Source organism: Ambystoma mexicanum, chromosome 4q, assembly GCF_040938575.1.
Source record: "Ambystoma mexicanum isolate Mex_15411 chromosome 4q, UKY_AmexF1_1, whole genome shotgun sequence".
NCBI classification, from domain to species: Eukaryota; Metazoa; Chordata; class Amphibia; order Caudata; family Ambystomatidae; genus Ambystoma; species Ambystoma mexicanum.
In genome coordinates, this window is record NC_090928.1 from 393,023,393 (window position 1) to 393,044,251 (window position 20,859).

Sequence of the window (20,859 nt, forward strand, 5' to 3'; positions counted from 1 at the left end):
CACTCTTCTGCAGCCTCCCTCTACTCCAAGCCGCAGTCTTCCTAGGCTACCTCGTCCACGGCTCTCCTAGGCAAGAAGGCACCTTCGTCAGTCTAATGCAGACACTAGCTCGCAGCCGTGAATCAAAGAATTTGGTGGAAAATAGCGGACTTCCTCCCAGAACATCCGGTGCAGAGTCAGGCATGCTTCAAGGCGTGTTTGGCAGAAGCAAAAATGGTGGCGCAGGACATCATGGAGTCCACCGTGGGGCATATTGACACCTCAGGCCGTGCCATCTGCATCGCCACAGACATGAGAAGATCTGCCTGGCTACGGGCTATCAAGTTCAAACCAGATGTCCAGGAGCGCATATTGTACCTTTCATTCGAGGCTGGCGACCTTTTTCATTCTACCACCGATGAGGAACTAGATCAGAAGAAAAACAGCCCCCAGACTGCACAATCCTTATCTATCTTATTATGCCCACTTTTTCTACAAAAAACAATCTCCCAAACCTTCATCCTTGCCTTTCTTTGTCTCTTTTGGAACCGCTTGATTTGAAAGAGCTTACTCAGCTGCTCCTCAAAACAGTGGTAGAGCTTGTTCCTTTGTCAGAAGCTGCGAAAGGATGTGATCCCCAATACTTCCAGTTTCCCAAGAAAGATGTTTGGTAGTGCTTCTAGCATTGCAATTTTTGCCATCAGTCAAAAGTTCAACTGGTCCGGTAGTCATGAACAACACCACTGCCACGCACTACAGCACCAAGATGTGCCATGTGTGGTCGCTGGAGTTGGCTAGGGAGAAGCCATGCTGCTTTGATTTCAGGCAATGGACCACTTTGCACCCAGCAGAAAGTCTAAGCACAGGCTAATGCACTGAGTGGAGACTCCACAGTGATCCACAAGTGCGAACTCCTTGGGGAGATTGTAAAGCAGCTTTTGTGAGAACTGCCCCAGAGATTTACCCGTTTGCTTCCAGCTCAAACTAAAAATGCTAAATCATCTCCTCTAGAGTGAGCAGTACTCTGGGGGCTGCACTACTGACTTCCTAGAAGCTCAGCTTGGTGCAGGCATTACCATCATTCCCTCCGATTCATTTGGTGTTTAGGGAGTTGAAGCAACACTGAGTAACAAAGATCTTGATTGCTCTGTAACTGGCAAAGAGGAACTGGTATCTGGACTTGCTGGATATACTGCTTTGCCCGCTTGGTATATCCCTTGGAAGGAGAATCTAAAGATGTATGCTTGCAGGAAATGTTTAATCCCATTGCAAGGACTTGAACATATGTGCCAGGCTATTGCGAGGTGCAGGTAAAGTGATTGGAATCTCTGAGGTTGTTATTGGTGTGATGCTCTCTGCAAGGCACCCATCCATCAAGTGCATCTATGCTTTTTACTGGCACAAGTTTGCAGGTTGGTTCCATGATGGGGTTATTGTCCCAGGATTCCCAGAGACGTTTCTCCTTTCCTTGGCCAAATTAGGATTGAATGTTTGTACACGCAAGGTTTATTTGAAGGCTCTCTCCGTTGGACACTGGAGCAAAGTTCATATTTTGCAGTCCCTTAAGTGCTGCACTTTTGCAAAGCAATGCATTTCCCCAAATCTTTTGTGGTGCATCCTTGGGATTTCAATCTAGTTCTGGCATATCTGATGGCTTCTTCCTTTCAGCCTCTGCAGTCTTTCCCACTGAGGATCTCTCTCAAAGTAGCTTTTCTCGTGTCCTTATATACGGTCGAGTTTTTCAATACTAAAAGCTGTCCGTTTTGTCACCATTTCTGCAGTTAGTCTATAGTACCATGAGTTAAGCGTATGTTCTTGCAAACAGTGGACCCAAAATTCCAGTTTTGGAGAATATTCATCTGCTAGTTTTCTTCCTCTACCCCATCCATCAAGGGCTGAGGGAAGATTTCACTACCTGGAACCTAGTCGGGCCCGTAAGTGCTAGAGATCTAGGGCAAATTAATATTGTGTGGTTGAACAACTTGTGTGAGGTTTGATGGTCACTAGAAACTCTACGTTATTCCTGAATAAAGTATTTCAATATAGTTTATCTTGTGTTCATGTTCATCGCTTAATGCACAAGTATGATCCGGAAATCCTTCCGGGCCACTTGACCGAGCAGCAGGCCATTGGCTCACCTTGTAGGTGGGTGTCTATTTGCCAGGCTATTTGGGCAGACTTTCATACCTACACAAGACATTACCACTTGGATTTTATGGCAGTAGAATATGCTATGTTCGCAAAGTCATTGCTGCAAAACATGCTGCTTTTTTCTCCACCTTCTCCACACCTCTGATTTGCTTTATGGCATGGCTTTTGATGTCTTTCAAAGATGAGGAATCTGTAGAAAGCATTTATCTTTTAGCAGAACAAATTACTTCCCTTTGGAAATGCCATTTTGGATGGATACATTGATTCCTCACAGATTACTCAACAGGCCTCACAAAATCTATTTGCTTGCTCGCAAACAGTAGTTTTTATGAAGGTTGAGTACTATTTTCATGGTACTGGACCTTGCTGGCCCGTATAATGATATTCTGAGATGTTTGAAACTGTTTCCTGTAAATGTCAAATAGTTTTCACTGTGCATGACTGTCTCTGGGTGAAAGCAGTGTGCCAAAGTTGGATTATGGTGCTCAAAGGATCAGTTGGAATTTTTGCATTTTGATTGTTATGACAGTAATGCTGTTCCTTGTGGTTGTAAAATAGATTTAGAATAACACATGGCTACGACATGAAGTGGGTATGTTTATCTAATGACCCCCAGTTATACAGAACCATCATGCAATTCTGGATAGAAACAGGCTGTATGATCATAACTAGAATATATTTGAATAAGTGAAATCAAGGCAAAGTTGATTCCAAGCTTTATGCAGAGCAAGTCACCACAATGTTACACAATCACGGATAGCTTGTCTACAGAAACGAAATTGGCCTGCCTGTATTTCTCACTATTTCTCACACACAAGGATTAATTTCCATAATCAATTCTGCATACATATTGATGGCTGAATAACAAAAGCATTGTAATTGTAACTCGGACTGTTAACAGCTGTTGGGTTGAAATGTGCCACATATCGATCAAGACGGGAGATGGGTCGTAATGATAACTGGATTCTTCAAATAATTTGTTGGTCTAGTATTCTAGCATATTTCAACTGCACATTAAGTTACACTTGCGCATAATTCCCAGGGATTTGCTTTCCCCAGGTATTACCAACAAATATAATTGGGGAACTGTTTGTGCCATACCTCACGCTTCACATGTAAATATGGTGCAGTTAGCTGCTAACCTGTGAGCCGTTTACACTATGCTTCTAATAACTTGCACTAGAATTCTGCAGGTTTTGGGTTAGGTTAGTTATGTAATTGATTCAGTACACACATCCTTTTGATTCCCCTACCCAAACCTGGAGAACGGTTTTAGGATTTTATTAAACTGTTATCAGTGTCCCTCCCCTTTGTACTTTGAAGCGTATGTCCCACTGTGGCAAGATTCGTTTTCTGTACTGTGTATTCAAGAGTTAGGGGATTATATCAGATTTTTATTTGCATCATTTTTATGGCAATAGAAATGACACAATTAAAAGCATTTTCACTTACAATTCCTTATTAACTAGCTATGGCCTTCACAGAAGATTATTAAGAAAATGCTTCATAGCCTCTGCTATTGACGTCTTCATATCACAGCCCGATTTTAACTATTTCTGTGAAAACTCTTTGGGTGTATTTTAGCACTTCGGTGCATTTGGTGCACCAATCATTATCTATATCATTGCGCACACAACCCAGAAATGTATTTTATTCTGGATTGAATTTACATCTCACTTAATTTTCCAAGCTTCGAGATTGCACTATTTATTTCCCTATTAAATCTATGTATTTTGATAACACTTTACAAAACCGCTTCCTTTCTGGGACTTAGCAGGAATATAGTTGTACAGCATATCACATTTTTCTTTTGGGAAATTCTCATACCCTTTTGATAAGATGCTTTCAGTTGAAAGAACAGTCTGAAATCTTTTACATTTAAAGTCACCCAGTCAGTCGGATCCCTGCAGAGCTGCTTCCATGAAGTTATGACTGCATCAGGTTCCCTCTTTGCATGTTCCCTTTCAGACAACTCATTCCCTGGAACAGGAATATTCCTTTCTGCAGACCTTAAATTGGCTTCTCTCTGATTCATCCCTACATAACCATAATACCAGGTGGTAGTCTTTCCTGCTGCTTTTCCAATGTCTGACTTCTTTGCAATGTGTTCTCAAACTGTTCAAATTGTCCAATATTTCCATGCTTATTTCATAATTATGTGAATGTGATTGACCCAATATTTCCATTGGCCTGCCTCATAAACAATCCTCTGGTACACACCTGCCCATTCTACATTGGATGAATATAACCTCTACACTTCTGACCAGAAAAAGGTGGGGGCCCAATCTGTTCTTAATATTTTTCATTGCAGAATGTTTTTGTTCTATAATTTCTGGTAGCAACCTGCTACAACGCAATCCTCAAGAGCTTGCACGTACAGGCTCCTGGTCTGTTGGTACGGCTCAACTTTCCGATTGCAATGTGGATGGCTGGCGTGAGAAAAATGTAATGGCCTAAAATGTAATGTTGTGGGGTAACTGGGGTCCACATTTCTTGTCACGAAATGATATGCTTGGATGCAAGCTTTCAGCATTTATATTGTGTTAACGGTTGTACCCCAGCGACAATCCCATATAATCAAGTAGACCACACATTTGAATAAACTGTCAATAATGTATAATCCTTTTAGTCCCTATATCTAAATGACCGTTTGGGCTGCTCAGCAGATTAAACATGTGAGCATCCACCACACTCATTGAAACCCACACAAATGTGCTGCAAGTAATTTGCTATCCTCTCCACTAAACAGTGAGCTGCTTTTAGAGAAACTTGGAGCTACCTTATTACCAATCACAGATACTGTCCAGAAGGAAAATACAAGATTTTCTGTCAAAATTGATGTTAAATCAGGATCCACTCGTAATGTTAATCAATGTTTGGTAAAACAACGGAAACCGGGATCTCCCAGATTCATTCTTGCACTTCAAGATATCCCATGTCCTGATGAAGGCCCTCTCTAAAAACTGTCAAGAACGTCTCAGGGTGGACGTATCTGAAATTTTGGACCGAAACAAAGTGTCGACCTACCTCTGATTATTGTATTCTTGCTATTCATTCCCTAGAGGGATTCAACCCCTGAGCCATAACGAGCCACTCTGTTGTGCTGTGAGATTTGCCACCCTGTTTTGGAAGACCTTTAACGCTTTTATCTGGAAGACAGCTCTGAGTCTGTCTCATGTCTCCATCCTTTAACAAATTACACTCTACTTTATGTTGGGTACAATAGGTTGTGCAACATGTGACCCACCTGTTATAGTATTGTTTAAACTGTTTTTGCACATGGTCTGGTTTACTAACCCCTTTGTGTGAGCGTGGTTTTCTCACCCAGTACGTTGTTGTAACGGTGTAAACCCAAAATTTAATGTTTATCAGTGTGCTTTTGTTTTCCATGTGAAATGTTGATGTTTTTACATTTGTTGAAAAAGTGGATTAATATATTGTTTAACAGACATTTTGGTATATGATTGAAAACTGCTCTTGGAAGTAGTGACATTAATCAGTGAATGCATTTAAGGGAAGGGTGGCCTGTTTCTGTGTTGCTGCAGCAATACTGGTTTGAGCCAGATACATTGGTTATCATCTTTGATTGTAAATTGATTGTTTAAACGAAAGCACAAGGGGGTCACATAATCTTTGTATGGCTCTTACTTCAGGCCACAGATGCAGAAACCAAAATCCAGGTGTGCACCAGAGCATACAAACTTCTAGTACAAAAACTGAACTTCAATCCAAACGACATCATCTTTGACCCGAATATTCTCACAATTGGCACGGGAATGGAAGAGCACAACCTATATGCCATTCACTTCATTGAAGCAATTAAAATTATAAAGGTGGGTTTCAATAATACTCTAAGTATTTATACTAATGACCAGATAACTACCTACCTATGTGTTTGTTTTATTTTATTTCAACATATCAAAGCATTGCTTTCTAAATTTCCTGTAACTTTTTTGTGGTATATGTTTTAAAAGGATGGCTGTCTTTGTAAAAACAGATTAGTATGCATTCTGTAGTTGAAAACGGTGCTACTTGAGAGCAAATTAGTCGGTGGTTGCTGCTGGAGGAAAGGAATGTAAAATAAAATAATGTTCTTGTTATCAACATGATGGATAAGATATCCCTTATCTTTGCCACTCAGATGTTCAAATTCAAATTATCCTTTTAAGAATCAAGTTGAAATGCTTGCTTCTGTTTACAACCCTTCATTCTTTACATAGTTGCAACTCTAAAATTTAGGTTACAGAATGAAAGAGCAATTGGGAGTTCTTGTTCTTGGACAAATATGGTGACATTAGGCAGACATTTGGAATGAGTGGCTTACAGGGCATTGTAATGGATTCCTTCCTCCCACATGCTCCTCACTTCTTGAACATACCTACTCAGGGTCACACTTTTTTAGGAATTTCTTTCCGCAGCGATCAGTTGTGCAATGCTGCTTTGCACCTTCTCCATCCTTATTTTCTGGCATCCGTGGCATGGGAGATACATAAAGGGATCCTCACAAGCCCCATTACATCAATTATTTTTCGAGGGGATTGTGTCCTCCGACGTATTCCACATTTGACAGTAATCTCCACAGCTTTGCTGCTTCGGAAAATGTTTCGGCATCTGCGTTGATGTCGATACGCTGTCCCTCGAGGGCCTCCGTCGAGCGCCGACGTCACCGGATGTTATATGTAGGACACACGACGCCCGTAGCCTCAGTTCCGTTTTTTCCGCAAACGTGTTCGCTTCGGAATCTCGGCGCGCCTCGGTTCTTCTCCTGTTGAATCGGTTCTTCGTTCTTGGTTTATTGTGAGAATCATGTCTTTGTCGTCTTCTTCCCCGAGGTCGGGCTTCAAGAAGTGCTGAGACTGCGGTTCCAAGATGCCGCTTACGGACCCGCATGACGTCTGCCTGTGGTTCCTCGGCGAGGAACACGCCACCAATGAATGCCAGTATTTGACGTCGAAGGCCTTGCGGGAGCAGAAGAAGAAGCTATCTGTAGGTAGGGTTTCCAAACCCCGTAAGTCGAAATCCGCTGGGCTTTCGACCGATGATTCGAGGGGCGACTCTCCGCGTCGGCACAAATCCAGGCGGATCTCGGTCCCAGAGTGGTTCCCGCCATTCCTCTGCCTTTTTCTATGCACTCTCGGATGCACTGTCACCGGTCGCCTTCCTCGTCCGAGGATTCCGCCAGACGGCGGGTAGCTTGTCCCAACAAGCATTCATCTCCAGCAGAATGGGACTCATTTCGCAAAGAGATGATGGCGATTTTCGAATCACAGGGCTCTGTTCCGTCCGCGCCTTCGTGAGAAGCCGGCAAAGAATGCGCTAGGGCCATCGCTCGCACGCTTTTGGGCTCGGGCAGTCGGCTCGATCATCGGGAGCCGTCGAGGTCCCGATCGGACAAGGTAGATCGCTCTAGCCATGCCCGCTCCAGGTCCCGGTCCTCGTCGCCCTCGAGACCGTTGGAGCCTGTGAAGCCTTCTAAGAAGGCATCGACGCTGTCGGCGCCATGTCCGGCGAGGGGCTCTCTCGAGGCTCCGCCTCCGAGGAAGTCATCAAAGCCATCGACGCCGAGGCCGTCGAAGGACACACTCGGGGCTCCGGCCTCAAAGCCGTTGTCGCCTCGATCGACGTCGACGCCAATTCCGTCGACGCCCTCAATGCCTTTTGAGCAGGCTTTATCGGAGGTTCCCCGTAGACCGTTGGAAACCCAGAGGAAGGCCCTGAGTAAATCAGTGAGGCCTGTGTTTGAACCTTTTTCTGTACCCTCATCCAGGGATTTATTCCAGCCTTTGGATTACATCTCAGAGGTAGATGAAGGGTCAGATGTGGAGGGGTTTATTTCTCCTGAGGTTCCTGATGACCTGTTATCGGGGTCATAGCCAGATGGAACACCTGCGTCAATCTTTACATGACGCCAGTGGTCTGGACACCTCTCCAGAGGTTGAGTTTGGCAGGCCTGAGCCTGGTACACACGCTGAGTCGTCGTACAGGCATCTCATGTCGAGGGCAACGGAGTACTTGCGGTGGTCTGCTCCACCTGTGGATTTTCTGCAGGATGACCTGACAGATAATTTGGACCAAGGTCCACCCACTGACCCGGTGCTGCCATTTCATATGGCCTTACAAAGAAGGGTGGTGGCGGCTTGGACTGCTCCGGAGTCTCCCGGCAGTGAATAAGTCGCTAACGAAAAAATACCGCCCAGCCAGTGGCGACCCCGGCTACATGTCTTTGCACCCTACTCCGGAGAGTTTGGTGGTGCAGGCGGCTACGGCCCCAGCAAAGCAGGCTGCGTACCCTACCATCCCTCTGAATAGGGACGACGAGCGCTTTGACGGTTGGGTGAAGAAAGTGTTTTTATCTGGGGGTATGGCTTTAAAGGCAGCCAACTCTGTTTGTGCCTTGGCAAGATTCACTCACACTCTGTGGAATTGTATTTCTTTGGCGGCTGAACATATTCCCGAAGGGGAGGAACGGGATGGTTTTCTTGCCCTCGTTCAGGATGGCAAGGATGCCATGTGTGAATCCGTTCAGTCGGGTCTGGATGTGGCAGACTGTGTCAGCCGGTCAATGGCGGTGAGCACCGTGATGCGCGGGTTTGCGCGGTTGCGGAAGTCAGGGTTTGCTCCTGATGTACAGTCCCGGCTTCTCAACATGCCCTTTGATGGTGAACATCTTTTTGGCAGCATGGCTGACAAGAGCCTTGAGAGGTTGCAGACCTCCAAAGCTGCAGCGAAGTCGTTGAGCGCTGCAGTACGTCAACCTCTGCCTTTTCGTCCTAGGGGACAGCAATGGTGGGGACGTTCCGTTCGATACTACTCTTCCTTTGGTAGATCGAGGGGAGCTGCCAGTTAAAGGGGCCAATGTAGGAGTACCAGAGGTGGAAAACAAGGTATTCGAGGTGCCAAAGCAGCTCGGGCAGTTGCCTCTTTGACCTCAGGCAATGCCGCAGCCGCTTCAGCACAGTCATGAGGCCATGTCCCATCGCTCGCTGGTTGGGGGAAGGCTGGTGCATCATCTTGTTGAATGGCGTGCCATTACTTCAGATGTGTGGGTTCTGGAGATCATAGCCCATGGCTACTGTCTTCCTTTCTGGCAGAGGCCTCAAGACAATCTACCGTGGAAGCTCTCTTTGAAGAGTCTGGATCCGCTTCTTGCGCATGAAATCAAATCCCTGCTGGAGAAAGGTGCCATAGAACTGGTGCCTGTAGCACAGAGGAACAAGGGATGGTATTCCCCATATTTTCTGATACCGAAAAAAGACGGGGGATTGAGACCCATCATGGACTTGCGTGGTTTGAACAAGCTCCTCAGGAAGGACAAGTTCAAGATGGTTACTCTCTCTCAAGTCCTCTAGGCCCTTCAACTTCAGGACTGGTTGGTGTCTCTCGACCTCAAGGATGCTTACTTTCATGTGCCGATTAATCCCAAGCACAAGAAGTACCTGAGGTTCGCGGTTGGTGACTCCAATTTTCAGTTTCGGGTCCTGCCGTTCGGATTGACCTCTGCCCGAGGGTCTTCACCAAGCTCATGGTGGTGGTGGCAGCGTATCTCAGGAAAGGGGGATTCACGTCTACCCCTACCTGGACGATTGGTTGATCAGGGCGCACTCTCCCGAGCAAGTCCTGTATCATCTGTCAGTCACCTGCCACTCCCTTCACAGGCTGGGCTTCTCCCTCAACTTAAGGAAGTCCCACTTGACACCTACCCAGCGGCTCCAGTACATCGGAGCACTGCTCGACACATCCCTGGGGCTGTGTTCGCCTCCCCAGGTGAGGGCTCATCACATTCTGCAGATGGTGCACATGTTTCAACATGCCCAGAGTCTCCTGGCGTTAGAGTTCTTGAGGTTGCTCGGCCTCATGGCATCCTGCATTCTACTGGTGCCAGAGGCCAGGTTGCGGATGAGATCTCTGCAATGGGCTCTCAAGATGCAGTGGTCGCAGTCCTCCGGCAGGATGTCGGATCCCATTCAGGTGCCGCCCTCGGTCACCCAGGATCTTCTGTGGTGTGGCCGTCGAAGGCAATCTGATGAAGGGGGCTCCATTTTGGCTACCCTGGCCGGAGGTAACGATCGTAAGCGGTCGTTGGTCTCCGTCGGAGTCCGGACTCCATATCAATCTGTTGGAGCTGAGGGCCGTCAGGTTAGCCCTGAAGGCTTTTCTGCCGTCTGTATGGGGGAAGAATGTCCTGATTCTGACGGACAATACAATGGCCATGCACTACCTCAACAAAAATGGGGGGGGGGGGTCTCTCCCACTGTGCAGAGAGGCGATGCAGCTCTGTTTCTGGGCCATCCAGCAGGAAATTTCAATCTCGGCAGTTCATCTGGCCGGAGACGAAAACGAGGCGGCGGACGCTCTGAGCAGGCAGAGCCCGGTCTCTCACGAGTGGGAGCTAGCTCAGAAAGTTCTCTTGGAGATCTTCGCCCTTTGGGGGAACCCACAAGTGGATCTCTTTGCCACCAGTGTCAACCGGAAGTGCGAAAGATCCTGCTCGCGGGAACTTCCTCCAAGAGGAGCCTTAGAGGACGCGTTCGTAGTGGAGTGGTCCTTCCCACTGCTATACGCATTTCCTCCAGTCCCCGTCATTCCGAATTAGTGTTGCAGAGGTTACAGAGTTTCGGTTCCCGAATGATCCTCCTTGCTCTTGCATGGGCTAGGAGAGCGTGGTACCCGGACCTTCTCCACATGTCCATCTGCCCTCCACGCCGTCTTCCCTACCGAGACGATCTGCTCTCACAGGAGGGGGGGGGGGGTCGCGTTCTCCATCCAGAGGTCGAGTCTCTCAACCTTCATGCTTGGTTTCTGAAAGGTTGAGGTACAAGGATTGGGACGTTGGAGAAAGTTCTGCGACTGGTCCAGGGTACAGAATGTGGATCCTTTTCAGTGTTGAATTCCTGTGGTTTTTTTGCTTTCTTTGGTCCACAAGGACCTGCAAGTGGGTACCATTAAAGGTTACCTGACGGCGGTGTCCATATTTAAGCGCTTGCCTGAGGAGTGTTCTTATTTTAAGATCCTTTGATTTCTCAGTTTCTTAAAGGACTGACAAATGTGTTCCCACCGTCTCATTTCCAGGTACCGGGATGGGATTTGAACCTAGTTCTGAAATTCCTAATGGGTGCTCCGTTTGAGCCCTTACATTCTTTTCCTTTGAGACTGTTGACCTTTAAAACTGTATTTTTGCCTGCGGTTAGTTCCGCTCGTAGAGTGAGTGAGTTGCAGGCACTCTCCGCCTGGCCACCTTTCACAGTGTTTCATAAGGACAGGGTTGTCCTTAGGGTTCGTCCTTCTTTTCTTCCGAAGGTTGTGTCGGATTTTCATTTGAGACAGAAACTTATTCTTCTGGTGTTCTATCCTCCTCCGCATCCTGGTAAGGAAGAGGAGAGGCTCCATGGGCTGGATCCTGGGAGAGCTTTGAGCTTCTATCTTTCACGCATGTCCCGGGTCAGAGTGGACAAACCGCTATTTGTGGGATACGCTGGAAGGCGTTTAGGTCAAGCTGTTTCTAATCAGACCTTGTCCCGATGGATCATCTTGACAATCTCTGAATGCTACCGTCTGGCTGGTAAGGACCCTCCGGTAGGCTTATGGTCCCATTCTACTAGGGGTGTGGCTGTCTCTACTGCTCTGCAGAGGGATGTTCCCATTCGTAAGATCTGTGAAGCAGCCACATGGGCCTCTGTCCATACTTTTGTAAAACACTACTCCTTGGATTCTATCCATTTGCAAGATTTAGCCTTTGGTAAGGCAGTGCTCTATTTTGCAATTTGATTGGGCATTCCAAAATTCTAAATTCTTTTCCCACCTCTGCTTTAGGAGTCTGTCATAGATGTGGAATACGTCAGAGGACACAATCCCCTCGAAGAACAAGTTACCTTCTTACCTGGTAATGTTCTTTCGATGGGATGTTCCTCCGACATATTCCACATAGCACCCTCCCAGCCTGCCCCGCTACAGAATTCCTTATGCGATTGCAGCTTACATTTCCACAGGGCTTTCTGTAGTCATAGTGGCAGAAAATTGCTGTCACACGTTCTGGGAAACTACATCTGAGGCTACAGGCGTCGTGCGTCCTACATATAACATCCGGTTATGTCAGTGCTCGACGGAGGCTCTCGAAGGAAAGCGTATCAACGTCATCGACGCAGGACGCAGATGCCGAAAAAATTTCCGAAGCAGCACAGCTGTGGTGATTACTGTCATAGATGTGGAATACGTCGGAGGAACATCCCATCGAAAGAACGTTACCAGGTAAGAAAGTAACTTGTTCTTCCATATTGACAGTCAAATGTTAGGGGGGTTGTGTGAGAGGATAATGGGACTCTGGAGTGGCTGGTTAAGAAACCAGTTAAGTTAGCTTCCCTTGAGCCCCACTGAGAATGAGCTGTGAAACGTACCCCTCAGGGTAGGCTTGTCCTTTCTAATCACAAGGCATTGTTATATATGTGTCGATATTAGCCTCTCTGCCTCCTTCCCTTACCCTGACTCTACATTGAGCCCCAAGTATTAAATGGCATTGGGGCCAAGAATCCTGTATTACATCGTCAGGATTACCTTCTGGGACACACTGTAAAGGGAGACAAACCCACCTTATTTTTCGTGCTCTAAATTGTGCTTCTTCAAAGTGGCAACCAAAAGCTTAACAAATGGAAAAGCACATCATGAGCTAGAGAAAATGTGTTTTGAATATAATCCTAAACAAGGCAGACTCCCAAAATACTGTTATCTGCAGCCTTTCGCTGTCAGGTGCCTCCACCCTGTACCATTCTACACGTCTTGTGAGCCAGGATCAGCCTGTGATCTTTTCCAGAACAAAGGGTTTGTTTCACTCTGTACAACAGCATGCTTCCCTATTGCCTCCAGCAAAGCACGGCGTAGCATCAATTGGATAGAACTGTTGTAGAAGCAATTGTTGTTGGACCTTACACCATGTCCATCGGATCCTGTGGTCCTCTTTGCTATCCTAAACTCTAGATCTGCTCAAAATATTCAGACATTCTTATCCACATCACAGACAATGGTGTACATTGTTCGTGATGTGGATAAGAATGGCCCTCTTTCCCTTCATTGTTCATGGCTTATGGTTTCATCAGTCCCTGCTCTCGTCTAGCTTCTTGCAAACTCCAAAGTCCCATGTAGTGCCCAACACAGCATGGTGGCAGTGTCTGTGATCTTGGCTAGAGTCAAGACCTAGTCTGCCTCATCTCCATCAGTTTTCAGTTTGATTTCCTACTATTCTTTGTGACAAGGCCACTTGTTTTTTGCTTGGTGGTGGCCGGGGGAGGACTGAGTGTGGAACCCCGGTGGATCCTTCTGCTCCATGATGCGACCACTTGAGGTGGTAACATGGGGGATTTCCCAGAGCTCCTGCAGTCTAACCTAGAGTGATTTGAAGGGATCCCAAAAGTGTCAGACAGATCACAGGAGGTCCTGAATGGTCTGTCTGAAAGAGTCAGCCGCTGTCCCTAGGGGAAAAAACCCCAAGAAAATAAACTCCAGAAAAAGTGTGGTGAACATGGGGAACATGCAAGATCAAAAAATGATTTGCCATATGTTTTTTTTTTTATCTGTTTTCTGTGGCTCCATGTGCGTTACGGGACACGACTGGCCGCACACAAGGTTTGTGAGCCCTGACAATGAGTGATTGTGATTAGCAACTTGTACTTTTTACTCCATTATTATACAATAACAGTATAACACAATTCTTTATTCCTTATTCTAGGAGACGCTTCCTGGTGCCAAAATCAGCGGTGGCCTTTCCAATCTGTCATTCTCTTTTCGTGGAATGGAAGCCATCAGAGAAGCTATGCATGGTGTTTTTCTCTACCATGCTATTAAGGTGCGTGTTTTAAAGTCCCATGATTTTACAGGCACAAAGCAATACGTATGGGGTTGCCTACAAACCTACTAGATCCAAATGCATCATAAAAGACTTAACAAAACATGGCATGACACCTCTGTGTTACTGAGAAATATACTTTCAGCCATCATTCATCATGTCATAAGAGGTTGTAAAATTCAACCACTTTCCTGTTCAAGTTGATAATTTGTCCTGCCATCAGTGTAGAACTGTAGGCACACCTGCCTCAATCTCTGACATCTGTTTCCTTTCGACTGTATGTGCCTTCTTTTTTGTCGTACATCCTTCTCCGTTTTTATTTTCACACCGTAGTAATTGTTTTCTGTACACAAAGCACTAGCAAGAGATCTGGTCAAGGAACTAAGTTGCTGACAGATCTTGGAAACTGAATAGCGGTCTTCTAATCCCGTCCTGGTTGTTTAGCTGATAAATGTGTTAGTATTTTATTTATTTTTATTCTATTTTTTGATTTTCATAAAGAGAACAGCTTCCTTTACCACAGGAGCATTAATATACAACCTCGACGTTTCTGCCTCCCCCCTCTGTGAGAAACTCATGGTGACAACCAGTAACACAGACACAAGTGATCACAGTTCAAGGGTGTTTATTGAAAAATGAATATGGTATTCAGGTTGGAAAAAAGTCTAATCTAAAACTAAAATGGGAGCAAGCGTGGACCATCAAATGAAAAATAAGGCAGTCCTAGTGGCGATGTGTCAAAATAAAAAGGGTCTACTATACTAAGAAACCTATTGCCAAGTCTCACAACTAATACAAAAATGGGTGTGGAATATTTCTCAAGAAAAGAAAGAAGTGTTCTCAAATAATATGTCAGGATGTGGTAGCCTTGATCTCCCTTCCCTACGTTTTGGACACGGGGTAAGATGGGTGTTTGGAGCACAGTACAGTCTCATGCTTCTCTAGCACGAGACGACAGTTCCAGTGGCACTTCTCAGGACCGTCGATGGCCAAGTCTCATTTACTTTGAAAGTCTCTTGCTTTCGGGGCCTGACATGTTCAAATAACAAAAACAAAAGTTCCTTTAACCAAATGAAAAGTTTGTTGCCTATGTTCCCTGGGTGATGGGTTCACCCCTGGGCCCCCCTCTTCTGGTCACTGACCTTTCCGTATTGTATTTCCTTTATCAATCAACTTTGGGTGATAGCTTCACCACCTGGATCTCCCTCGGTCAGGCTCAGACCGCTCTTCTGTTATATTCTTGGGTGATGGCTTCACCCCTGGATCTCCCTCGGTCATGCACGGACCCCTCTTGACTTTAACAGGATCCAATTCCCTTGGTTTCTCAATGTTCACTTTCACTGTGGGATTCATGTTCCTTTCTCTCACACTGCTTGTAGATCAGTCTTTCGATTGTACAGGGATTTTGCTTGACCCTCTGTATGACCACTTTGACCCATTTCTCTGGCCTTCCTATGGCCTTCTGGTATGTGTAGTTTCTCTCATATGGGGCTTGACCAGAGTCTTTTTCTTTAGCACCCATGTGCTGCCGGTTTCCCTCTGAAGCTGGTCTCCCCTTCACACTTTTTACAGTTCATTCAAAGTTCCTCTGCTTTGGCTCGAAACTTGCCACTTTGTGATTCTCACTCAACACAGTCTGGTTCTCATCGGTTCTCCCCTTGACTCACCGGCTGTAATGAACCGCTTGGCTTCTCTGGCGTCAAGGCCGGTACCACTGGCGCAGGAGCTTCCCTCGCTCCTGCCTATCGGCACAGGCTTGCCCCATGTATGTTACGCTCACCTGGTATCCACGGAGACGCCACCCAGCCCTGGTTGGATGATTTGCACTCTCAAACCCTCTCCCGGTCCCTTGGTAAGGCCTCTGGTTAAAGATGGGTCTTAATATTGTAAGAGGTGGATTCTCAGTCTTGCTCCTCGTGGCAGGGACGCGTAGATGTGGGGGTCGAGCATTGACCAAGTTACTTCACTGGTGCAAGCCCCCCTGTAGGAATCCAGGCCTGCTGCGACTCCGTAGGTTTGCTGCTTTACAGTCTTTATATGCAGTTCTTATGTTCCTCTTAGTTTGAATAATAATGTCTTGCTTCTTTCCTTTTAGGTATGGAAAGATATTTTGGTGTTTACATGCAGTTTGAAGATGAGCATGGGCCGGTAGGCGAAAGCGCAGTGTGCGCGATGCTGTCCAGTGAGTAATGTGCGATGCGCGACACTGTTTTGCCTTTTATATTGCTAATTTGTGTCTTTTCTCTCCTTGCAGGTTGCGATGTTCCTCGCCGAGTGCCGTAATGTTCCAGCAATGATACTGACCAGGAGATGACTACCCAGGTAAGAATTGTGTGGCTTTCTTCTTTCGGGAGGAAACGTGAGTAAACGCTTACTAAAGCTGTCTTTCTTTCTCCTCTTTCCAGGTTATGATATTCCTGGATGCATGCAGTGCCGGATAATGGAGTTCGTACCTTCAGGTGAGTGGAACTGAAGTCAGTGATGGATTGAAGACAGGATACTGTTCCAGGTAAGCTTCGTAGTGTTCTTTCGCTCTGTGCATGTCCTTGGTTTCAGGTAAACTGGCATCAAAGAACTGGACACGGTTGAGCGTTACACTGCCCACAGCAGAATAACACAAAGCATGTTCTGCTGTTTGGGTGTGGTTTAAATAGTCTCATGTAAAGTAGTCCAGTTAAAATAGTCCCAGGCTTGCCACACCCAAAGTAGTCCAGGTAAAGTAGTCCCAGGCCTGCCACGCCCAAAAGACTAGACTGCATAGATCAGTTCCTTGTAACTGAGCTATGTGTGTGCCTCCAAGTTGGCGGAACCCCCCCCCCCCAAGTTAAATAGTCCCAAGTAAATATTCACATTCTTATGTTGGTCTTCATGATGGTTATGTGCCTGGCGCCAGAGGCCAGGACCTACTCCAAGAGAGTCTTGGATGAGGTTTTAAGGCCTTTGACCTGGTCCTAACTGGAAGGCTGACTTGCCAGTGAGGGCCAGGGGCAAGGGTCATAACATGTACCGTTGACATCTGCTGCAGGACACTTGTGCTATTGTTCGTGGTCTTAGGCTCTCGTCCACAAAGGTTCCGTGGTCCTGGGATGAAAAGGGCAAGATCACTTCTTTCCTCGCCACCTTCTCGATTGCTGCCACCTTTCTCCTTCTCTTTAACTGCCGCGTGGTAGCTGTCTCGTTTTGCTCTTGGCTTACTCGCCTTTCTCTTGCTCCACCTTTTATCCCTGTCGGGAAAAATGAAGGGCCGTCAGTTGTGTGTGGTCTAGGTTATTTGCCTGGTTTGGCCGGACCCTAGCATTGGGACATGTCAGGTATACAGTCCTGGTGGAGGGGAGGGAATATTCGTGTTGGCAAAAAGGTGATTGAGTTTCCGGATATCCTACAGGGTCAGAAGGGAAAGAGGTGTTACATGGAGAGAACAAATCCTTGTATTGGGGTTTGTGGGAATCTCAAAAGTGTAGGTTTTGTAGGGTTTATGAGAATGGTAGCTGTTGGTTACATTTGACGGGGAGTTTGCAAAATGATAATCAGAGGGACAGGATTGTTGGGGTTCGTGAGGCATACAGGAATAACTGGGATTGTGAAATGAACACAGGGGATTCTGGGACTGGTAGTGTTTTGTCAGGGTAGACTGGGTGTTCGGAAAACAATAAACAATAATCAGAAGGATGTGAAAAAGTATGGTTGAGAGTTTTTGGGTAGAAAGTAGGAAAGCAGGGTTTCTGGGAGATGTGGTTTTCAACTCTAGTCGGGTTTGTGTTCTTGGGGGATTTTCTAGATGGGGTTTGTTTGGTAGATTTTAATATGGGAGGTTTTATGGGAGAAAGGGGGCCAATTGTCGCACAGCCCACAAAGGTCTCAGGGATCTCTCCATCCTAGTCTTCTTTCCCGGTAATATACCGCGTCTCACCTGGGGTATTCCCCCGAGCCCAACCCCAGGTAATCCTCTCTCACTGGTCCTACCCCAGGAACTGGACCCAACAGCAATGGCAATGTCCTGGGCACCTGAATAAAGGATTCTAGAGGTTCTACTGGGAGAATACCCTCAGGTTTCTCACACCACCCATAGCCATATCCATTTCCCCTCCCACCCCCCCAACGAGACCTCAAAATGCAACCGGTCTACCACAGTTCTAGGAGCTTTAGGCCCTGCACCTCTCTCCAATCTTCAGCAAAGCGGTGTAGGTTATTGTTCATGATACACGTTGCCCACTCTGTGGCCACAAAGTCCCAGACTTTACGAAGCCACTCTTGGACGGACGGCACCTCAGCCCCCTTCCAACGGTGCGCTATCAACAACATTGCTGAGAGTGTAGCATTAATCTGGCTTAGATATGAGCTGTAGTCCAGTCCCCTCACAAACCATCGTCCAACCCGAGCACAACTTCCTCTGGGTATGCCCTCAAATCCTGACCCAAAGGCCATGACCTATGAATCTTGTACCTCCCTCCAAAAGGGCTCTATTTTGGGACATCTCCACCAAATATGGGCCCTTGTGCCTATGCCTCCACAACCCCTTAAGCATGTCTGCGAGGGTCTCAGATAGATTTTTATGCAGCCGAACTGTGGTGAAATGCCATCGGAATATCAGTTTGTACCAGAATGTCTGCAGCTGTGAGGCCTTGTCCAACTTGGGTACCAGTCCCCACAACCTTTCCCATTCCTCCCTCCATTTCCCTCCCGAGCAACCTCTCCCACTGCCACATGTATGACAAGGAAGCCCACAGGACGAAATCATCCAGTATCTTATATAGGCCCGATATAAGACACCGTGGCCCATCTTGCGTGGTGAAAATCTTTTCAAAGGGCGCATGTTAGGCAGAATCGCATGCAGTGCCCTTAGGGACCACTACACACAATTAAGACTACCGGTGGCAATACAAGTTTTACCTTTGGTACAAGCCTGTACTACTATGTTAAAGTGGTAGCAGTAGCGGAGCAGCCAGGCTCATCTCAAGAGTATATGAGCAGTAGCACAGATTACACAAAGGGACCACAATTACTGTTACTCAAGCAAACACTGACTCAAGGTTTCAGGTAGAAAAATATAAGTACATTTATTTTTTAAAGCATTTGTTATAAACACAATACTTCTATTAAATTCAAAACCACACATAAAATACACTACAGCTAACCAATTCACTTTGTACGGTTTACTTCAAGGTAAGTACCCTGTGTTTTAGCAGACCGGTGTTATGAAACAAGACACGTTACCGTGAATACACTTGCGATCAACTTTTGACAGTAATGACAGTTCGGTCTTAATAAAGAAACCCGTATCCGCGGCAAGAAATGTTACCGGGGTAAAAACACACTTAGCACCTGAGATACCCAGAGAGAGTTGGGGACAAAAATCATAGGCAATACTTTTGCCAAGGCAGCCAGAATCAGAGAACACTCTTATACAGAAATTCGAAAGTCAATAGGCCGGCGCCAGTGTCAAGTGGAACCGGGTTCCTGTTGTCGAGGATCACACAGTCAGATGGTTCACGATTCGGCGGAGCCAGGAGTACTTAGATATTGTCAACAGAGGAAGCAAAAGTTATAAGTAGGAGGGAAGACAAGGGCAAGCCTTGGAGACGAAGAAAAAGGGATTCACCCAAATTCCTTGAGCAGAACACAGTACCTTATTCAAGGAAGAAGCCGGTGCCACGGCAGTTGTTCCTGGTAGTTTCCTGCAGACCCTCGGTTCCTGGAGCTTCGATCCGAAGGAGGACGTCTGGAGGGGTCTGCACCACACGGGGCTGAAGCCGGCAGCAGCGACAGTGAATAAAAGGTGCACTCCTTAAAAACAGGAGAGGCTCTTCAGATGGCTATCTGGACCACTACAGCAGTGTGCAGCGAATTCGACCACGAAGAGGATCCTCTGGCTGTAGAAGATGAGCTGGTTATCCAAACAAAGCTCAAGGGAAGAAGACACCGGACTGGATCTTCTCTGGTCGTCGAAGGGTAGATAGCTCAGGACTGCAGCAGGGCTTCACCGGGACGGGATAGTTGCAGCAGTCGAGTTCTTCTCCGCTTCTCTTCGGTTCCTTGTAGTTTCAGTGGCGACTCTGACTGCCAGACCAAGAGACCTGCCTTTTATGTGCGAATCCCCCATTCACACAGCCTGGCGTCAATCACGCAGCATGGGGGTTGTCCGGCCCGGACAACCACCTTAGCCAATCATGGCAAAGTGCAACTTGGGTTTCCTAGGATACCCTGTGCAGGGGGTGACTACACCCCTCCCTCACATTCAGCCCACCTAGATACCCAGTCGCCTAGAGGAGGGCTTCTTGGCAGAAGCCTGCCAAAAGACAGTGAACAAAGAAGGCAAACCTGGTTTGCCGCACAAAGTAAAACACAAGAAGGACTTTAACAAAAAGAAATGGTTAATAAACCCAACTGGGGCCAAAAGAAAAAGCATTTGGTCAAGCGGGTTTAAGTTCGAGGCTAATATAATAGCCTACAATATTACCACGGTTATATGAGATAACCGCGGTAGAAAAATTAGGGTAGATAACACTGCCACCAGCCAAGTCTAAATGTTAAAAGAGCGAAACAATGCTCTAGGAGGTACAGATAACAAGGGCTAACAATTAACCCTTTCCAGTACTCCATGTAAGATGTGGTGTACTGGATCTGTGGTTAAATCACTAAGTAAAGTTAATGGCAACTTTACCCTTTTCTGGGGGACAGTAGTCAGCCTCAGAAATGGAGTTGGTGGGAAGTCTAAAAGACAACCCTGGGTCACTGCACTGAAGTTGCTGTGTAACACACAAAAGAAGGGGCCTACTGAAGTGGTGTACTCCAGAGTCCACAATCACAAAAATAGATGAAATACACATGGCAAAACACAGGTAAGAGTGGAAAGAAAGGGGTACACTCTTACCAAGTGGAAAAATAAACTCCAGAGA

The 20,859-nt window shown here is 46.5% G+C and overlaps 1 protein-coding gene across 1 annotated transcript in view; it reads left to right on the forward strand.

Annotated features, from left to right (window-relative positions):
• MTR (5-methyltetrahydrofolate-homocysteine methyltransferase) overlaps positions 1-20,859 on the forward strand; it is a 1,960,411-nt gene that overhangs the window by 907,264 nt on the left and 1,032,288 nt on the right. The window contains exons 16-17 of the mRNA XM_069607970.1: positions 5,784-5,963; positions 13,847-13,963. Coding sequence (XP_069464071.1) covers positions 5,784-5,963; positions 13,847-13,963 — 297 coding nt within the window. The remainder of the gene's footprint in view (positions 1-5,783; positions 5,964-13,846; positions 13,964-20,859) is intronic.